The sequence below is a fragment of the Charadrius vociferus genome, unplaced genomic scaffold (assembly GCF_000708025.1).
Source record: "Charadrius vociferus isolate BGI_N301 unplaced genomic scaffold, ASM70802v2 scaffold586, whole genome shotgun sequence".
Taxonomy (NCBI): Eukaryota; Metazoa; Chordata; class Aves; order Charadriiformes; family Charadriidae; genus Charadrius; species Charadrius vociferus.
In genome coordinates, this window is record NW_009648902.1 from 247,121 (window position 1) to 264,844 (window position 17,724).

Here is a 17,724-nt window from a genome sequence, read left to right on the forward strand (position 1 = left end):
TTTCCCTGCCAGAAACACTGGATGAATTTCTATGGCCTGATTTATGAAGGAGATCAGAGCAGAAGGCCCTTCTGACTTGAACTCTGCTGTGACTGCAGTGAGTCCTTCCAAGTTCCCAGGGGCTGCAAGTTCTCTGTCTGGACTTCCAGGTTGTTGGCTGACCAAGGATTTCCTTTCCTATTAAATAAAAATCTATACCAAATAAACCAGTAATAAATATAAATAAATTGTCACAGTACACAGAGGAGCAACCCACAGATTCTGCAAGAAGAGGGAGACTATCAGACTAACACCAAGACTGCATGTCTCATTGTCTACTAGGGAGATGATGTCTCTGACCAACACTCTACTATATTGCTGCTCATGCCAGGAGAGGAGACACCACAGTTTTCAATCAAAGTCAGCTCTTCCATACTTTGCAAGTGTGGGGCTTGCTGGAAGAGACCCAGGATGCTTCCCCGTGCTGCCACTGCCGTCTGCTGCAGGCCTGGTTCTCCCAGGACCTTGACGAGGAAGTTGATGTATCTCATAGCTAACCGGAGCGTCTCATTCTTGCTCAGTTTTTTGTCTGGTGGGTGGGTGGGAATGAGTTTCCTCAGCTTGGCAAAGGCACTGTTGACATTTTGCTGCCTCCATCGCTCCCTGGTATTGGTGAAGATCTTCCTTGTCATTCTCAAGGCGCTGCAAAGAAAAGGAGAAGATGAGTGAATGCTAGATAGTCCTGACTTTCACGCAGGCTGCAGCTCTAAGGGCAGTGCCAATTGTCAGCCAGCTGAAAGCACACAGTAATGATGCCCTCTGTGGCTAATGCCCTTATCCTGCACATCCTGCATAGGTTCACCCTAATCCCTAAAGTCATGCCCCCGTTCACAGCTGTGATCATGAGCATTGCAGCTGCAACCAGATGCCAGAGTGCTGTAAGGACTTCACAAAGGTGTAAATGAAGTTTAATTTCCTCTTACAAACCTTTGGTGCTGCTATACGCCCAGCTTCTCCGTGCTCCTGAGAGTTCCTTTGCAGCAGAATTCCCAATAGCTAATGCATTAGTTGTTCCACCAGGCTGCGTGAGGGACACCTGGACAATTTTTGTGGTGGAAGGCAAGCAGAGAGGCAGGCCCAGGGCAGAACACATCCATGCTTTCACAGCCCCAGTTCACACCTTATTGGGCACTGCTCTCAGCTGGTCGAAGCTTGGTGACTCATGGCTGGAGCTAAGCCAGGTGGACCTTCATCACGAGCCTTCAGTGAGCAGACATCTGACACTACAGACACACGTGTCTATGGTTATTTCAGGAGACTTCTCCAGGGAAGCAGCAATCTCATTCCCTGCCCAGCCCACACTGACTGCTCACTGCTGGTGGCAGAGACTCTTCTGCTTTAGCCTTCAAGAGCTGCCAAGACTAAGCCGCAAATGCCACTAGTGCAGGCTGAAAAGGGGAAGTGTGATTCCTACAAAATGTGCAGGCATCCTAGCCAAAATGTCCACATAGGTGTTACTTGTCTACCCTGCCTCACAGAGCTAAGCAGCACAGGGAAGCCAGTGCCCAGAGCAGACCTGGCAAGAGCACTGTGCAAGAGGCACGGGATAATTTTAAATGACATTTACCAGAAAGGCCATCAAAAGCTCTTGGGGTCGCCCTAGCCCTGCTCCCACCACCGTTGGAAAGAGTCTTCCCTGCTCTCCCACAGCTCTGCAGGAGACACTCACTGTTCCATTTCTGAAGCTGCCTTTTATGCCAATGGCACACAGACATTTGGAGCAGGGAAAAACTATCTGCAGCCAAGAGACTAAAGGACAAATGTTTCCACTTACCCTCTCATGGATGTGAAAACCTCAGCTTTTTATATTCATTGGCAAACCCATCCTTACAGCAGTCCCACGGGGGCCTGGGGAGCAGGGAGAGATAGCACCCTTCACCCTCAGAAAGGTGAAGGTTTGGGCTGACAGCTATGTCCATGTGAAGCAGCCTCATACCATGCAAGACACTCAGGGTTCCCAAAGTATGTGGTAATAGTCCGGGTGAATAAAGAAATCCCACTGTGACTCAGAGGTTAATTGGAGTGCCCTTACAGGGAGACAAGATGTGCATAGCAGACGAGGAAGTTCCCTCCCAGCTCCTTCAAGCCCGAGCCCAGCAGTGATTACAAATCACCAGGGAAACACAGTTACAGGTTCATAAATTATGTCAGAGCTGTGTTCAGAGACCTTGGTCAGAGATGCAGCTAATACAGATGCACCCATATATACTATATATGGCTACACTCATGCCACCCATACCTCCCAGGGTCCTCTCGGCTGTAGATTATACAGAGCTAACACATTTCTGTTTCGGTAGAAGTCTGAAATTACTCTCCGGCCCAGTTGTCTACTCTGCCTTTAGGGAATGAGAAAGCCATCTCATCAAAATGTCCTTGCTTCATGAAAGTCTTGTTTAAAAAAGTGAACTCTCATATTTCAGGTGGCTGAGAGTTTTTCATATCTTTTGTAGACTTACATTGAGACCCATTGCTTGATCTGAATGGGGTTTGTATCTCTCTTTTTTTATTATTCTCCTATTCCATGTATTACTTTTGGTTTGGGCTATGTGAACAAATCTACTTGGTACTTTGCACCTACCTGAAACAGCTAGCATGTACCTTTTTGGCAAGAACTCCAGACCTCCTCCACATCAGTGATATGGATTTTAAACATTGTCTTCCAGTGCTCCTCTATACTGTGGCACATTCACTCCCCAAGGCAAAACTTTCACCTTTACAGTTTTATTTTTCCAAGCAGCTGCTTGGATCCATGTGAAATTCAGAGTACCACCTGCTTCTCTCTCTTCTGTTTTTGGTGTTTAGGGTGGGGGTTTTTGAAGACAAATTTATCCATGTACAAAGGCACTTGTTTTTTGTAACATAGGGAAAGTTATTTGGGCTTTGTTATTTCTTCTGATGGGTTGGCTGAATAGTATTTTGCTAGGCCTTTCAGCCTCTGCTCTGTAATTCTGGCATCTGGGTCTTGGTTTGCTGGATGCCTGTTTACAGCTCAGCTACAAATACCAACAGAGAGTCAGCTCCTTCTCTTTCCCCCGCTGCAGACAGTCCCCAGCGCACCACTCCAGGAAAGCAGGTTAGCGTGCAGCCCTGGAGCTGTGAACATGTCATCTTGTCCTGTTAGCAGTATTATTAGTAGAAAAATAACCCCAGCCTACTCCTTCACACTTTGCTTTCTTTGTCTGTCTTCTCTTGCCTTTGGAAAGGACAATACCGCGTTTGTGGTCACAAGCCTTGTCAGCAAACAGATGCCTTTGTGAGACCAGCTCCTGCTTTACACTTCATAAACGTGTGTTTGTATTTCTGATATTTATTCAAGATCAGCAGACAACAGCTCCTCCTCTCCCCCTGTGCCTCCTCTTGCGCTGATAGCTTTATGGGGAGCTTTGTTTCAGGTGTAATCCACCTCTGTACATCTCTCCACCTTAAATTCGTCTCTCCTTTCTCCCATTACTGTTGCAGGTTTCCAGTCATGCTCAGAGTTTCAGATAGAAACATAAGAGGTAAATGAGCCTGGTCCAATCCTGCTATAACTGTAATATTTCAGCATAGCTTCTTTTCTCATATCATCCCTCTAGTTCTCTGTAACCACAGCACCTTCCAGTTAAAATGCAGTGAGTTTACTGACAAGGGATCTGATTTCCATTCCTTTTGTCTCATTCCATTTCCCCTTTTCCCTCCTTCTCTCCAACCCTCCCCACCAAGCTTGGCTTTCAATATGCTATTACTTGCAGCTTCATGTCTTATCTAATGTTGCACAGCCGATCAATGTATTCTTTAGGTTTCTCTGGTGCACTGTATAAAATATGTATTGTCTAGTGGCTGCGTGTGGCTTATATCCCACTGGTCCATTTCAAATCTATGCAGAAATCACCTGTTTGTACCCATCATGGACAGATAAATTGCATTAACCTGCAAGCCTGGATTTTATGCTTTCTGGTCACCTCCCCATACCACATGTTAACAGCGCCACATTTAGATGACAATAAAGAAACCCAGGAAGACAGCAGCTTAAATTCAAGAGGATTACTTCTGCTCTCAGGAATGTAAATCTGAAAAGTTACACCATTTTCACTGGAGGAATTACTCTGAAGGGCAAAATGTTGCCACTGAGGACAAGATTTAACTCGGATCAAGAAGACACATCCAGAAGTAGCGGGTAAGTACAGTTTCATGAGCTAAGACCCACATCTGCAGTCTGAAAAGAGAATTACACAAAGAAATAACCCCAGCCCAGCAATGAATCTGCTCCAACAGCCAGAAAGAGAAAAAACAAAGCACCACCACCCACCAAAAAGATAACGGAAACTCTTTCCACCCCCCTGCCTACCCCTTTGAAAAATGGGGGGGGTAGCAGTTCTTACAGCCTCTCTGTGCAAAAGCCATTCAAGCAATTCAGGCAGCAGCAGCAGCAGAGCAGCTTAGGCACAAAGCACCATCGCTGCTAGGGCATTCCCAGCAAATGGCCCCTGAGCCAACGGTTAATGTCTGAGGGCTGGCGGGGGACTTGCCGGGAGCCCAGTACTCAGTCATAATTAGCAGGCTGCTATTAAATAAAGATCTTGGATGAGAAAGTTCCTCCCTCAAGTTATACCTTTGACCTCGGTGAAGTTAAATCCATGTTGAAACTGGCCACTGGAGACCCACTCCTGCAAATCTTAATCAGACAGCAGATGCCTGCTGCCAGCAAGAATTGGAGTGCTTCTAGTAAACCTGCAGTGCCACGCTGTTACTCCACTGGGGAAACCCAGTGCTTGCTAAAATTGGTTATTTAACACATTGCATTGGACTTTGCAAAGTCCCCTCAGCCCCTAAGTAAATGGCAACAGAAGAGCAGATGGTGCCTGTTTCCCTGTATTGGGCAGGTGCTTGTGAGCCTGATCTACCACAGGGAGCAAAGATTCCCCAGCTATCACTCCTCGCTGCTGTGCTTTGTTCACTTTGCATCAGTGCGATCTGGAGACGAGGAGAAAGAGAAAGCTCATTGTTTCCCTCTTCAGTTTCATGTGAGCCTTGGAGCATGGGACTCAGCTCCAGGCAGAGGGGAAGATTGAGCACGGATGTCACAAGGCATTATACTGCCCATCCATAACGTGTGACTTTCCCCCCCACCAACCCCTAGAAGCCATGGGGAGGGGGGGGGGGGGGGAGGGAGGAAGAGGAGAGGGCACAACGCAAATTGCCTGCTTGCAAGAGGATCAGCGCACCTCTGGGGACAGGCTCTTCCCTTCCAGCTTTCCGCAGCTCCCTGCCTCCATCTCTGCCTCACTGTTTCTTGGCACTATACCCCTACCCAAGTGCTTCCCACCCAAGATCCCACAGATGTGCTGGTGGACAAGGACACAAGGAGAGAGGACAGTGCAATGAGCCAAATGCTAGGTTGGCAATCAGGGAATTGAACTTCTGTTCTCATTTCTGATAATCCTTTGCCTCAGGAAAATTCCTTTTTTTTTTTTTTCTACACCTCCATGTCCCTTCTGCCTGTAATTAGCTTGTCTCAGCAGCAAGGTCTGTGGAAAGGAAAGCATTTGTGTGTGTTAGAGCAGCCACCAGCACATGGTGGCCGAGCCTTCCTCGGCATTGGTAGATGCTGGTTTTGTGTAATGAAAGAGAAGACTGTCTCCCAGCTCTCGCAGGTCAATTCCTAACACCTGCAGTGAACTTAATTTTATTTCAAATAAGATGTGGGAAGAGCAGCAACTTCAAGGACTCCTTTCACTGCCTCACACCTCTGTCAGGAGTGGTATCTAACAATCATACCATGGTACAAAGTACAGCAGAGCAGCAAAAGTGCTATAAAATCCAGTCAGCACTGACAGAGTGATTTACCATTTTTAGAGCCTGTAAATCTGGGACAAAACACACAAAGTGAAATCTCTGCTTCTGGGAGCCCTCCTGTCTAAGGGCAGCATTCACAGCTACACTGTGCTCTCGCTGAACCTTTAGTAAAAGGAGATCGCTGGAGTCTTCAAAAGCAACTGTGCAAAGATCTCAAGCTTAAGTCAGCCTTCATGTTTGGGGATATTAGTCTATATGTGATCACAGTTCCAAAAGGCAAGTTTTTCACTTGACCCTGTTTTGCCCCTGGGTTGCTTAGCTTTGTAATCTGGCTGCCCTGCTAGAGCGTGCCATCCAGAGCGAGGGAGAGAGCTTGCTGCTTTCCGAGAAATCAGCCTAGCCTGCAGACTTCATAACCGGGGCACCCTGGCATCATGTCCCCTAAGGCTGCCTTAGGAAAGGTAGGTCTGTAAAGGAAAGGGCTGCCACACAGCAGGCATTTGGGAGAGCACGAAATGTGGAGTTAAGGACTTACCAGTAGTGATGAAGAGGTTTACTTAAGAAAACTCCCTCTGGACATGGGAGTGGTTTTGGTGGTTTGTTTTTCTGTTTGTTTTTTTTTTTCCCTGTGGCTCCCCTTTTGTCAATGTTTTTTATGTTCCTTTGAAGTAAAGTTGAATTATCCAGAGCTCTGTGCAAAACAAAGGACCGACTCATGGGCTGCAACAGATTTTGCTGAATGGAGGTCTACTGTATCGGCACGGACATGACAGCTTGCAAAGCTGAGAAAGGAACACTCTGTCAGGAGGTTTAGCGTTTATTCACTAAACTTGCACTTATGTTATTTTCTGTTTAAGACGATCTGAGAGTCTTTCTTGGAATAGTGTTGCTCTGTCCTCCTGGTCCCATCTCCAGTAAGGCACACTATCCCTGTGCTTCAGGGTTACGCAGAGAAGAAAAGCACCTTGGTGGTTTTCTGGGAGTTCTTCAGGGACCCATTTTTTACCAGACTCAGCATGCAAACCCCTGTTCCATACAGGTATTTTCTCCCACCTCACAACAGCATGTATTCCTGCATGCCTCTGTCTACACCTGCACCTGCCACTACGAGGCAGTAAAGTAACTGTTAACAGGAAAAACATGTCCATTTGCTTTAACTTCCTTGCCTTGCCTTGCCTGCTTATGTAGGAAAGTCCACATCCTCCTTACTGAAAGCCTGTTGTGTAAAGAAGGAGGGGATATCAGATGCTGCATGTCTCAACTCAGCAAAGACCGGTCTGCAGCAGCTCGCGTTGTTACAGGAGTTGTTAGGAGCAGAGAAGGGAAAATCCAGTGCTGCAAGGGACATCTGCATCAGGGGGATTGTAAATCTTGTGTTATTTTCGAATATGACCCCCAGACAATATTCGCTTTAGCATTTTATCCAGGTCTGCTCTGAGGTTGATAGCAAATCTCTGTGTGACTTCAGCAAAAGCAAGACTGAAAGTATGACAGCATCCTGAAAGCAGAATGCAGTGAGTGCCCTGTCTTCCTACCAAAGACAAGTTAAAACCCGTCTACTAACCACCGTGGCATCAACCCAGGAATTAACTGGGTCTGCTATGCATAAGACTAGAGGTCACCATAAGCACTGAGAAATGTAACCACCACCACAGCAAATTGTGACTTCCAAAAACGTGATACAAACCACTGCAAGACAAGGACCACAATCCTGTTTTCCTCTAAATGTCATTGCAGTAACCTCTGTGGTGCTACACCCGATAGAAAAATCAGAATGAAGAACATCCCTGCTTCAACCACGCTCATGGGCACCTGCATGTAGTCCCCAAGCCTCCCACCTGAGAACTGAGTTTCTTGGATCAGCTGCTCATATCACAATTACTTTAATGGTTTAAGTAAACAGGCAGTAAAAACAAGCTGCATTTATTTTAGCTATTTTTTGTGAAATGATACAGAAACTCATGGTGGAAAAAGATTCTAAAAATCAGATATCGTCCTATACTGCTATATAGAAATCAGGAAGGATAGAGAGAGCTACTTCAGAAAAATGCTTGGGTTATTGTTTATTAACTTTCTTGGGCAAATACAGCTTTATGCAGTAGACTAACCCTGGAAATATAAACATGTTCTAGGTTGGCAGTTTCAAAAGTTTTTTTCTAATCTAAGAGTTATTACTATTTCCTGGCAGAACTGAAATTAATAAAATTGCTAAGCTTTTCCTCCTAGGTGAACTATTGAACTGAGCAAAATTCAAATGCCTATGTATTTTACATATGCATCAGCTGTAAGGCAGATGACCAACAAAGCAGGGGGGATATTTTTAAATATGTGAGAACTGGAATTTAAAACTGTTTATTTACATCTTTACCTGTTAACAAAGTCATAGGATTTCTACTGTCTAGTGCATTGCATAAGCATTCAGTGAAGTCTAACGAATGCATGATTATCTGTGCTTTTGCAAATGATTTGTTTTAAATATCATACACCATTGGAGAATTCTGTTCAGCTTGAGTTCTAAACTCAGAAAGTTTGCGATGTTGTGTGTAATCATTTTGCACCAGTGCAATAACTCTGTTCTACAGCACTTTGCAGTGGTATAAATGAGTTTGCTTAGTGTGTAATTGTACAGTCATGAAGTAAGAAAATCTAGGAATATTAGGAACGGTGATTTTAAAATCACCTTAGTTTGCTTCACATCTAAGCATCAACATTTCTTTCAACGTTAGTATAACCAATTAATAATTTGTCCTGACATGAGGTCTGATTTACTGAGTCCCTGTGGATACTAAGAATTTGAAAAGTCCAGGCACAAAAATAGGGCAACAGGGTTCCTTCACTTGATTAAATGCAGCCACCTGTAAGTGGCTGTTTCTGTAACTGTTCTTTTTGTCAGATCGGGTGCCTTACTCTTAACTTTTTGATGACAAGATCAAGAGCTGCTATGAAAAGAAATAAAAATCCAGTGGATGGTAAAAGGCTATTGCAGAAATTCCTTCCTTTAAGGATATTCCCTGCTCTGAGAGGAAACTTTGGCATTCCTAAGAAAGTTGCAAGATAAGCCCAAAAGAGGGGAGACAACGTTGTAAGAAGAGGCCGTTGTCACTTACTTTTCTGGTCACAGGTGCTTGTGGCTTTTGAAACCTGGTCAGCAGGTGAACGGACAGCAAAATCGACGCGCTCTTATTTTTCTCTCCTGACTGCTCTCGCAGTGCCTGGCCGCAGAGCTTGCTCTCGCTGGAGTCAGCCTAGTGCCAGTCCTGGCTGCCTCATTTATAGAGTAGCAGGTCCTTTGTCTGGCGCGTGTCACCACTAGTCCTAGCAATCCAGGGAGCTTGTTTTGCATCTCCCAGGAGACTCTCTCTATCCTGCCTTTTCTCTTCTCCCCACACGCCCTCTGCCCTTTTCTGGGGCTGGTACGGGGCAGTCACTGACACTCTGCTTGCTAGCCTTGGAGCAAATACAGCTAGGTACAGTGCAGTTTGCAGGAAAGGGTGAAAGCTGCCCGTGGCAAGAATCAAATTTTTCTCTTCTTTTTTCTTATCTTTTGGGGGTGATTGATTGTTTTAAACTTCTGTAGTCAGCTCTGAGCTTGTAAATGTTTCCAGAGACAGAGATGCAGTGCTTATTCAAAAGCCACCTTTAAGATGCCTCCATACTGAGGAACAGGCTGGTGTATTTACTGTACTCCTAAGCAGGGGATTCCCTTTCTGCTCTGACAGTGAGGTGAGGTTGTGAGCCAAACCAAACCTGCACTACCTCTTTTGGGGAAAGCTCCCTTTCACTCAGAGTTGCAGCTAGCACCTTCTGCAGCCTGGAGGACAGCTACAGCTGCTGCAGTCTAAGGGCTGCCCCAAGCCGTGTGCTGGTCCTCTGCCTGAGTCCTCGTGACAACAGGAGGCTGCAGGTGTGAATTCACACATCTACCAGCCTGCCCTTCACTTCCCTACCCACTCAGTGCACTGAGGGTAGGTTTAACTCATGCTTTTACAGTAAAGATGAGACAGCTCTGTACCCCTGTCCCTAGGACACAGGGTCAGTGAAAGAGAGACTTCTTTCACCACTGCTGGAGTGGCCCCAAAACTTCCTCTCAGCTCACGGACAACAGGCAAGTAAGTTCACATCTGACTGCAAAAAAACCCCAAAAATTGCAGACTAACACCATCTCCATGACTGAAGCACACGCCTCTGTGTCCGTGACAGAGGCCAGTCCATCCAGCCTCACCCTTCCCCCGGGTAGCAACTCCCTTCATAGGGAAATAGTCACAAAATTTTCCCAGGCACAAGCCAACAAGGCACATGCCTTGTTACAAACATACAAAGCCTTTGGGACCCATATAACCTCATCTGCACCTCCATCCACTTCTCCATCAGGTGTTGGGATTTTGCTTTGGATGGAGACAAGAGTAAATACAGAGAACAAGAGCAAGATGCCTACTTATGCACTGGGAGCAACAGGAACTAAAGGAGAACAAGGGATGGGGAAGGAGAAGCCCCAGCTAATCACCGCACTACAGTCATCAGGTAGGAAAATGCCTGCATCCAGGCTAGGGCAGCTTTAAGGGCGCTCTACGGCTTTCCTCTGCTAAGCCCTAAAAAACCTCAGCTCTTACCCAGACCACCCCACCCAAAAGAGCAAGCTGGCAAGGTAGGGCTTACCTACTGGGTTTTCAAAAGCACTGCTAATGTTTCACTTAACAGGATTGTCCCCATAAATATTATCAACACAGCAGTGGAATGATGTGGTTGCTCGCTGGGGAGAAGGAGCCCCAGGTCCCTGCCAGGGAAAGTTGTTCCCTGCAGAGCTCGACTGGAGGTTCAGCCCTTTCACACGGTAAATTAACAGCGGCACTACAGCCTGAAAGCTGTGTCAACCGCTTCATTTAGCACAAGTGTTATGTTAACTAAAGGCCCTATTCCGGAGGGGCCTTTGGCCTCACAGAAGCCTAATTTCCATGTAATTTACATTGGAAAGTTGTGGAGTGCCCCTCCTCCCTGTTACTTCCTCCAACCCATTATTTACTCACAATCTGCCCTGAGATGCTCCAGCCAGCGTGGTAGGGAAGGGGGGATGACAGTCCAGAAAGGGGAAGGAGCTGAAGCTCTTTATCCCTAGCTGCTTGGGTACAACCTAGGGCTTTCAAAACCTGGCCAGACGAAGCACTGTAAAATATACAGCCAGGAAAGTGTCTGTCCTTGCAGGGAGGAGGGCTGGATGGGCTGCTATTTGTTTCTCACTCATGTATCCATGCAAGAGAGCTGGATCCTGCTCCTATTGCTGTCAGATACCGGTTTTACCCCTGCACTCTCCAGAGGCAGGCTCATGGTGAGAAGTCTGCCTCACTGCGGGAACATGAGGAGAAAAAGGGACATCCTAGCCCCCTCCCATGTACTTCAGAAAAGCCACCACCACATCTATTTAGTGTTTCTGCCCCATCCCACAGTCCCCTCATCTCTCTCCTGTTGTACAAGGGAATTACTCGTCCTGAACACCTCATGGCAGCCCAGCTGAGGCTGTGCAACCGACAGCACCCAGGAGGTCCTCACCTTCCCCCCAGGCTCCTGCTTCCCACCATCCCCTGACACCCTGCAGCCCCAGCTTCTTTTCTCCTCTGAGAAGCCACTATAGCAAAGCTCTGTGTCCGCTGTAAGCACAGCAGCACTTTCTCCTGCACTGTTTGGACATGTGGTGATCCATTGTCAGGCCCTGCAGAGGACATCCCAGGTGCCAAGCCAGCATTGGTGTCAAGTCATTGGGAATGCTGTTGAGATAGCATGGGCATGCTGACTTTTACACCAACTTTAAGGATCTTTTCCACCCTGTCAGATTGCTTTAAAGGGGCTGTCCATGAGGATCTGCTTCACTGTCTCTTTATTAAGCTGCCTATTGAACTGTGATTACTTGGCACCGATGAACAACACCAGTCCTATTCAGCTTCCTCTTCATACTTGGCAGTGACATAGCAGCAGGGGGAATACATTATCAATACATCCCTGCGGTCCTGGGATTACTTGTCCCTAGAGCAATCCATAATTGCCAGGATAGTATAGCTCAGCCAGAGGCAGGAAGAGAGGACCAAGCATGGCAAAAACAATATTGCACCCTGGGCATCCTCTTCCTCACAACAGCTTCTGCTGGCATCCATCCTGACAGGTTCCTTGGGGTCTGCAGCAGTTCTTTACCTGCAGCAGGTGTGGGTTTTAGCAGCCTCCCATTATCAGCTCATGAAACCTCAAGGGGAAACTATGTTTCGTAAGTTGCACTCTGCCTCCAGACTGCAGCTGGTATTAGCATATTTGTTCATGTAATGGCCACATTTTCCCTCCTCAGATACTCCTTTTCCAGTTTCACGGATCAGGAGAGGAGGGTGGGAAATGCTGTGTGTGCAAACAGGGTAACTGGGGACATAGAGCTGTTGTGTCTACAGATGCAGAAACGGCTGTTTTGTTGCAGCAGTGCTGGCAGGACCTTGCTTAAATGCAGACCCTCTCTGCCAGGCAGGTACACATTCGTCCTAGCAGAGGGACATTCCTTGGCAAGTTTGATGAAACAAAAGCAGGGAGAGAAACAGGGAGAGAAAAGAAAATGCATTCTCAGCTGAAGAGTAGAATGGGTACAGATCCCTGCCAGAGGACACAGTCTTTCCTAATTTCTGCTGTCGTGCCCAGCATGTGCTCCCACCAGAGGCAATGCTGAACTCACATTTACTGCACCCACTTTCTGAAGAGCCACACTTTGGTCAGCTCATCAGCTTGGCCAGCACCACAGATACCAGGAACTGTTAGACCTGGATGAAGCAGCAGACATACTATGTCAGTCATTTATGCAACAGCATTTCCATATGTGGTTCTGCAAAGTGGAAGATGCGAGAGTTGCCCACTTTGAAGAAGTCAAGAACACGTGGGTGGTTACAAAGTGTGACTGTCCTCAAAACCAGGTTTCTCATGTCCCTTTTTGAAATTTGGCATGCCAGTATTTAAATTCCAGACTCTGAAACATCCTGGGGGAGTAACTCTAGTTATTCCTCTTCCTAAAAGGAAGAAAAGCTGTTCTTGGCATATGTGACTGTGCGGTATGCAAGCAGGAGCAAAAGGTTTTATTCTGCTGCTGCACAGCTCCCAGGGCCAACAGAAGCCTCTCCAAGATAGAGCAGTGGTCAGATGGAAAAAAAAAGCACGTTTGTGTTTCACACTGGGCCAGACCTTAAACTCTGTCTTTCTGCAGCAAAACTCCTACAGCAGATGAGCAGGAAATCAAAGATAATCCTGTCTAAATATGAGCAGAGGTTTCAGAAGATGGGCCTGGGCTCAAGTTATTTTCCCCCTTTGTGGGGTGACCACTTTCAGTCTGAAGAAAGCAGCACACAGAATGTGATGGACAGAAAAAGGACAGCAAGAGGCTGCAAATGCACAGCCGCATTATCACTGTGAGTTCAGAGCCATGCACTACAGATGGGAACAATAAGAAGCAATTATACACATCTGGGCTCCTGCCCTTTAAAATCAAAATTTAGATCAATAGATTTTGAATATAGCAAGCTGGAGGAGGCTTCTTGGGGTTCAGAACAGCAGCTGCATGCAGACTGCTGAAATATTAAACTTCCATCATCTGAAGCTTTTTGTAACATATTGAATCTCTTATTAGTGTTAACAAAACACTCACATCAGGGGGTACTTTGAATTCTGGCCACACTTTTCAGCTTAATTCCAGAAGCCAAAAATCTCCTTTTGAATGCTGAAACTTGCTGATAGCCTTGAAGAAAATGTTTAGCCACAGAATAAAGAGACCGAAAACCTAATGTTTCTCTAAACTTTCCACTGGAAGCAAGAGAGAAGAGACAAGAAGCTCATTTTTCCGTTGACACAGACATACCTAGACAGTAAAAGTTCTTTGGAAATCACCTAAAATAGAGAAAAATAAGGCTGTCATCTCAGAGAATCAGCAGGTGCAATTTTCATTGGCACACAAGACTGAGCTCAGACAGGTTGCATACAGCAATAATATTGTCCCAAAGTGGAGTTGTGTACCCAGTGTGCAAGACGCCAATGTACACAATAAGACCACCACATATGCATTGTTGTAGTAAAATTAACATTAACTAGGAAAATGAAATGTAAAATGTAATTGAAGCAACCAAGGAAACCTGCCACTGCTCAAGTCCTCTATACTGCCCCAACCCTATTTAATTATTTGCCTAATATCAAAATAGAGAAAGCGTAACTACACATGATTTATCTATGATTCAATTAAGGAACTAACCACCAGACAATGTAGCACTGTTGATAGGCAAGGTGTTACTGTCAAGAGAGTGATGAACTGTAGTCCTGGTCAGCAAACCAAGAAAACCACTTGGAACTACCAACATCAGAGGAGAAGTAGGTAAAAGGTAATTTTGGCAGGGGGAGATCGTGACCACCAACTCATTGACCACCTACCTGAATGATACCACCTACTCAAAAGAGATCAATGGAAGAAGACAGAGTCTGCACACAAATTGACATGGGAAGTGAAGAAATCTTGACCAGTCATTAAACAGAATAACAATGAATATGTATTAATTGTTTGAATATGTAATAATCAATGTATAAAAGTGGAGATTTTTGAAACTAAGGTGTGCTCCCGTTTTGGGACGAGCACCCCATTTCTACACATTAATGGAATAAGCTTGGAAATACCTCAGCTGTGTGTGTTATTGGCTTGCACACCAAGTAAAGAACCCAGAGCAGGGATTCAAAGAAACATGGTGTTAAATATAAGAAAACCTTCCCAAGCAGATTATAAGGCCTGAAAGGGCTTATCTTCGCCATAGATGATTTGCACCTTCTACAACACTCTTTTAACTAAGGACAAGAAGTAGGGAGCAAGAGATTTAATTTCCATTATGACTTCAAGCAAAACACTCAACCCCCAACCATGTGTATTCAATGTGTTGGAAGTTGCCAGACTTTTGCACAGTCTGGCAAATTCTCTTCCTTCATGTGTGAGTCTTTGAAACCACGTGGCTTGCTCTTTGAGGTGAAATCTTGCTCTGAATCTCCATAACATCTCTTCTTAGTGCAGGTTGCTGCTTGGGAATGGCTGAGGCTGAAATCCTTGAGGGAGAGGTCCCATGTTTGGTGCTTAAACTGCTTCTCTTGCAGGACTAGCAATGCATGTGTGTACAAAGGGAAGCTGCAAGAAACCCAGCCTCTCAGGGGTTCGTTGTGATGACACATAGAAAACCCAAACCTGTTCACTGTTCTGACTCCAAAAGATAGCTTTCTTCCTTTCCTTTTAAAGATCTGCCATCCTATTTTTTCTGTTAGGAATGTATGCCCTTATTGCTGCCCTGATGATGGAAAGATGGTACAATTAATGTCAAATTTCTTTTCAATTGTTTTGTTTCCAATGTTTTAAAATACATCTCTGTATTTCAGATGCTCAGCTGGTGTCAACTGATGTACTTTCATGGGTTGCTATAGAACAGCCCTGATCCACAGCATGCAGAAAGCACTCCATTACTCTTTCAATTCACCTGTATTCCATCATATGACTGTGCTATATGTCTTTTTACTTTCCACTGGCTTTACAAAAGCCAACAGCAGCCAGTGGAAGGAAGACAAATTTTTGGCAAAATTCCTCAAGGTGAGAACTGTGCAATCTGCATATCTGACCACCTGCATTTTCAAAATGATTTTTACAAGGTCAGCCAGAAGCTTCTAAAAGTTTGGACCAGACTGTCCATTCCCCACCTGACCATGAGTATTGTTCCTGCACAGCTGGCATCCCAGATTCTCATGTAACAGCACAGGGAAGCAGCTCCGTTAACACCAGTGAAGTCCTTCGTGTACACATTAGCATGTTTTCACCCCAGCTGGCTCACCTGAGCCCATGAAACCAAGACATGCCCTGTGATTATCTTGACCCATCAAACCAGCAGGGTCTGTACCCTGTATGTGCAATATTTATAATAGCCTACGAGTAGCCCTTCGGATGGCTTTGCCTCCCCACTGTGAACAAGATGTAAGTATCAGGATGCGTGTTCAACAGTGTGGAGAAGGACTGGGGGACAAATTCTCCTGCTCATCTGTGAGTACCAAAAATCCCAATGGAACTGGGAGCTGTCTGGGGTGGAACATCTTGTGTCCAGTGTGTTGCATCTGCCATGAGAAAGGCAGCCTCATCTTTATCACAAACAAAAGGAATTGCTTTCAGCCAGAAGTATTATGCAGCAAATGTAGGTCAGCTCAGCTTTCTGGCAGGCTTTCAGTGGCTGCACAAAGAATAAATAAGCTATCAGCTCCTCTGTTTTAGTTGTAACTGACCTCTTTTGCCTTCCTCAGCTTTCTATTCCAGTTTGTAAAAAAAACACCACCGCTTCTCCCTGGATGAAAATGTGACAGCCTCAGAGACCGAGTAAGTGCCATAAGCCACATTTTGAGCACTGGTGAAACTTAAATAAGATGCTGTTGTGGTTGCCCAGGCTCCTGACAAGTGTTTCAGGAAGACATAATCCTATATGAAACCCGGAGCCAGAGGATGTGATTACCTTCCATGCATTAAAGCACAAGTGCAGGTTTTAGGTGATAGAATGTCCAGGCTTTGCAGACACAGGTTCCATGGCCGTTTTTGATAATTTGTCCCTTCATTGAGTTTGGTCACTGTATTCAGTGACTAAGTCCAGACTGCTGACAGCACCTCTCACCCAAACCTTGTTTGAGGTGCTGTGCTTTACACTATGAAAGAACAAACTCATAACACATGACGAATGCAAAAGCAAGGGCAGGAAGTCACTTTGCTCCAAGGAGGTCGGGAATGCTCTTTCTGTGCACCAAAAGTAACGTTGTGTTGCAGGGTAAATTGCTGGCCTCCAGGAATGCATTGGCATTGTCCTCCTCAACCCAGTACTGAGACACCATTAACACACAGGCAGTGCCCACTCCTGACCTTTGATTTGCTGGTGTGTCCCGCTGCTTTTGCCAAGCAGGGGAGCCTGTCTGCACAGAAACAAAGCCCTGCTCCGTTGCTCCTTGGCTTGGCACCCTCTGCCTACCCCTTTCAGCAGCGCTGCTTTTTTTCAGTCTAAATGTTTCTTTTTAGAGTGCCTTTTATTTCCAGCTTGGAGAGCAGGGGGACGAGAGATGGGATAGGGATGCTGAAGTAGGAATTTACATAATCTGATTAACAGAGGATTATCCAATGGCTGCTGAACAGCCTTAGTGTGCTTGAGCTAAAAATCTTACTATTCATTGCTCTCACCACCCTGCAGGACAGCTGCACCTGCAGCAGCAGCTAATTCTCTCCTGGGGACTTCAAGGAAGGAGAAAAGCGGTGGCATATTTTTATTATTATCTGGGGGTGGGTTGAGGAGCTGCAGCTTCTTGTGTGCAGTCCCTAATTGATCTGTCTGCATTAGTTTTCAGGAAGCTGAAATGAAAGCTGAGCCAGTTGGCATTATCAGGAACAGCCATCACCTTTGAAAAGGACCAGCTTGTGTGGCTCGTCCCAGTTTCCCTGTGTGTAGTTCAGTGGGGTCCATCCAGATCTTCTGCAGAAAGGAGATGGGTAGAAGGGTCCTGCACATGCAAGAACCAAATGCACGGTTTCCGCTGTGCTTGCCAGTACCCTGCTCAGCTGGGAGCAAACCAGACTCAACCCTTGCTCTAACATCACCAGAGACTTTCTCAAGCTGTAGCCTACACCTCTCCCCTCCAGCAAAAATGCAGTGACATGCAGATGAGGGCTTGCAAAGCATCACACCCAACATGTTGTCTTTTTTATTGCCCACGAGCTGCCACAGCTGCCACATCGTGCAGTTATCCAGAGACTTGGCTGAGGTGGCTACTGTGGGATGGCCAGCAGGACCCACCAGACCAACCCAACTGTAGACTCAGGGGGGAAGGAATTGGTCTGCAAAACAGCGGTCCTACAAT

The 17,724-nt window shown here is 46.0% G+C and overlaps 1 protein-coding gene across 1 annotated transcript; it reads right to left on the reverse strand.

Annotated features, from left to right (window-relative positions):
• Positions 1-317: 317 nt before the first annotated feature.
• On the reverse strand, positions 318-9,053 carry TAL2 (T-cell acute lymphocytic leukemia 2). The gene is made up of 2 exons (XM_009887205.1): positions 8,922-9,053; positions 318-681 (listed from the first exon to the last, which is right to left on the reverse strand). The coding sequence occupies exon 2, from the start codon at positions 669-671 to the stop codon at positions 318-320; it is 354 nt and encodes a 117-aa protein (XP_009885507.1). The 5' UTR covers positions 672-681; positions 8,922-9,053.
• Positions 9,054-17,724: the final 8,671 nt, after the last annotated feature.